Source organism: Fragaria vesca, linkage group LG6, assembly GCF_000184155.1.
Source record: "Fragaria vesca subsp. vesca linkage group LG6, FraVesHawaii_1.0, whole genome shotgun sequence".
Classification (NCBI taxonomy): domain Eukaryota; kingdom Viridiplantae; phylum Streptophyta; class Magnoliopsida; order Rosales; family Rosaceae; genus Fragaria; species Fragaria vesca.
This window is the reverse complement of record NC_020496.1, coordinates 37,399,082-37,402,616: the sequence shown is the minus strand read 5'-3', so window position 1 is coordinate 37,402,616 and position 3,535 is coordinate 37,399,082. Positions and strand designations below refer to the sequence as shown.

Below are 3,535 nucleotides of genomic sequence, written 5' to 3'. Positions count from 1 at the left end.
TGCGGTTTCGGTTTCGTTAATAGTTACGAGGGCTGCTGTTTTAAAAAACGGGAATAACCGTTTCTTTTTACGGACACAGTATGTATGACTCAAGATCCATGGACTAAAACGACCCAAAAAAAATCCATGTACCCAAACGGCGTCGTTTCGTCTTACCGCCACCCTTGTTCATCTTCCCTCCCCGGAACCAACTTCGATTCTCTCTCTCTTGATGGACTCTTACACTCCCTTACTGGAGAAAACCCGGGTCCCCCAACCCTCCCTCCAAAAGTATGCCGTGATTTCAATCTTCTCGAAGCTCCGATCCGCCCCGAAGCACCTAGACTCCGACTCCGAACCCGGACGTGACGCCATTTCCCAGTGCCTCCATTCCACTTCCCCCGCCGTCGTCGACCAATCGGTTCGCGAGCTCTGCGGCCTCGTCGCCGACGGAAAATCCCGATTCGATGTCCGCCGCGGCTTGCTGGAGCTCCAGTCCGCGCTCGAAGGATCCGATTCCAAGTTCGTCAGCCTCTTCGTGAAAGGTTTGGGGTTTTTGGTCCGGTTAGGGTTTCAGAAGAGCAATGGCGACTGGTGTTTCAGCAACACAGAGTCTCATCCCTTCGTTAAGGTAAAGGAAATCCATGATTGATTACTCAGAAGCTGTAGTTTAGCTTAGGAATTGGATTTGGTGAATTTTTCATAGCAATGCTTGTCGATTATGGAGAGGTTTTGAACTGTGTGAGCTGTGTGATTTTGAATTTTCAGGTTCTTTCGTGCCGAAGCGATGTGGAGGATGAACTTGTGCAGCAAGTGTTACTGTTTACGGCACAGAACAGGCAGTTGGGAATGGTGGAAGTATGCAAGTTCTTGAGACCGTTTCTGAACTATACGGTTTTGAGGATACCGTTTACGGAGAATTCCTCTATGTTTGCTAGGCGTTTGGTATCGTCAATGGCGTCTCTTTGTTGCTCGATTCCTGTTGATGCAATGCCTGTGCTTAGATTGTTGACAGAATGTCTTCAATACGTTCCGCACAAGAGTTCAGAAGTGAGTGTACTTCTGTGACCTGCATTGCATTTACTGGCTTCTTCCGCCTTTACTGGCTTGATGCTAATTAGTTTCATCTTTTGAATTCTCAGGATTTCAGGAATTTCACATATTTAGCAGAGTGTATGGTGGATGCATATATAGTGGTTTTGAGGCATTTAGCCGGAACTAGATCGGTATGGTCTCAGCCTTTCTATTTAATTTGTAGGCATGCTGTCGTTGTAGAGATGGAAGAAAGATTGTTTACTCATTCTCTTTCTCTACTTTTCCTTTTCTATTTTGTTTGCTTTTTATTGAATTAAGTTAAGTTTTTTTCCTCGTCTTTGTAGCAGGTGATGGCTGAGGTTCAACTATGTGGTTTGGAACTGTTTGAGAACCTTATATCGATTTGCACAACTGGTCATAGACACTCCAGTTCAATTGAGCCTCTAGTTGAACTGTCCAAGAACTTATTGTTGTCCCAGAAGGATAATGGGTTCCCTTATGCACGTAAGTTATCATCAGCCATGCTTTCATTATTTATCATCCTCGTCCAATCAGAGCTCGAGCACGAACAACTTTCAACATTGAAACTTCTGCACTTTCTCTTGAAGTGGAAGTATGGAAACGGTATGCTTGATAATATTCGTCCAGAAAATTTACATGATTGTCATATTCATTTGATTTTATTGCTGCATGGTTGTTTTGTTGCTTGTTATAAGTTTTTTTTTTTGGTAGTAAATGGTGTAGACAAAAGTGGAGGTGCTATGAGCGAGGAGCTTTTGTTCATATTTCCCGTTGTTGGTCTACTGTCATCTCCCTCTAAACATGTCAAAGTAGCGGCAACAGATCTGCTTGTCATGCTAGAAAGACTTTTAGTAAGAGTTTTGGTAGCACCAAAGGATAAACCAGCAAAAGTAGGGTATCCCTCTTTAAGCACACCTGGATCTATTGTGTTTAGAATCTTACAGCATCTCTGGTTTCAGGTATTCTCTTTTCTGTAATTCTTTTCCATGTAGTCTTGTTGCAATATCCAAGTGTTCTCTTTTTGTTGTGTAAAAGTGTTCTATCGTTCAAATTCCTGGTCACGTAATCATGTTGCTCTTGTATACGTCCAAGTTTGTATCCCTTTTAAAAAAAAGGAAGAACATAATACTGCACATATAATTCTCAATTAACTGAGACGTGATTATTAGTGCTTCTACTGTAGGATTTTGTAGCACCTGATGATTGTGTTTTATATTTTCTTTTGTTTTGCAGAATTCCTATTCATTGTCCAGTTTGTTTTTAAGTTTTTCTTGTATTGGTAATGCTATTGGCAAGGAGATTCATGATGTACCAAGATCCTGGGCTTCTCATTTACAAGAGTATACTCTATCGATTGTTGACAAACGAAAATCCTCCCTACCTCTCCCGCAGACTCAAGAAATATACATAACTGGTAAAATGTTCAGAAAGCAACTTCATTCCTCAAGTTTCTAAGCTAGAAATTCTGGTAGTTATTTGTTTTGATGTATTTGTTGTTTGTAATACTTGCACTTACAGGATATTTATGTACTCCCGACTATTATTTGTTGTAGAGATGCCCTCGTTACTTTCTGCCATTGCTGGTCTTTTAGTGATGCATGAGGTAGAGGGAGGCACTGCTGTAGATTCTTTGGCTGCCATTTCCACAATGGATCCTAAATTGGGAGCTCAAATGTTGCTGGCTATCCTATTTTACAATAACATTTTCACTAGAAAAGATATAAGTCGCTTTACTATGTTGGTAAGTTTTCTGTAGCAGTCTGGACTCTTTATCTCTTATTATTACTAATGAACAGCTTCAATTTGGTTTTTCTTTTTCTTTCCTTCTCTTAATTTACTTTTTTTAACTGTATCTGCAGCCAAAACTTTTGACAATGCTTCCAGCACTTGCCTCACAGTCTGTGATGATTCCTCTTGTAGTTCAGACTATCTTGCCAATGCTTCAGAAGGATGCGAAACCGTAAGTTCTATGAAAGTCTTTTATATATTTTGATATTATTATGATCATTTAGGGGTCCTGCTCTTGCCTACCTGTTCTGGTCTTGAGGTGGGCTTTTGTTAAAGTGTTCAAAGATGAATTGTTATATTAATGGGTTTTGTAATGAGGATTACATACAGTAAAGTAAATATCCACGTATTTGCATGCTGTTGTGCTTTCCATTTAGTTACTATCTGAAGTATGTTCTATCTAATGCATTGTATTTCAAACATCCCATAGATACCCTCAAGTCATGTTTATTATTAATAGAAATAGCATCTATGTTAAGCTATTCAGCAATCTAAAAACTATTATTTGCGTTTTACATGTAAAGAGAGACACTTTCAAGACCTAGCTCTTTTCCTCTGCAATACGTTCTATAACTGAACAGAAAAAGTGGATTTTTTTTAAGTGGCGTATCTATTTCTCGTGCAAACTAGTATAGTTCTAAACTTCTAACTGCTATGTTTTGGACTTCCTTTAAAGTTTTTTTTTTTTTTTTTTTTTTTTTTTTTTTTTTTT

At 39.3% G+C, this 3,535-nt stretch overlaps 1 protein-coding gene across 1 annotated transcript in view; it reads left to right on the top strand.

Annotated features, from left to right (window-relative positions):
• The first annotated feature begins 211 nt into the window (after positions 1–211).
• The window catches only part of LOC101300477, a 12,469-nt gene continuing 9,145 nt past the window's right edge, over positions 212–3,535 (top strand). The window contains exons 1-8 of the mRNA XM_004306316.1: positions 212–610; positions 748–1,033; positions 1,150–1,205; positions 1,362–1,638; positions 1,747–1,994; positions 2,269–2,449; positions 2,589–2,776; positions 2,895–2,995. Of these exons, the coding sequence (XP_004306364.1) occupies positions 212–610; positions 748–1,033; positions 1,150–1,205; positions 1,362–1,638; positions 1,747–1,994; positions 2,269–2,449; positions 2,589–2,776; positions 2,895–2,995 (1,736 nt within the window). The remainder of the gene's footprint in view (positions 611–747; positions 1,034–1,149; positions 1,206–1,361; positions 1,639–1,746; positions 1,995–2,268; positions 2,450–2,588; positions 2,777–2,894; positions 2,996–3,535) is intronic.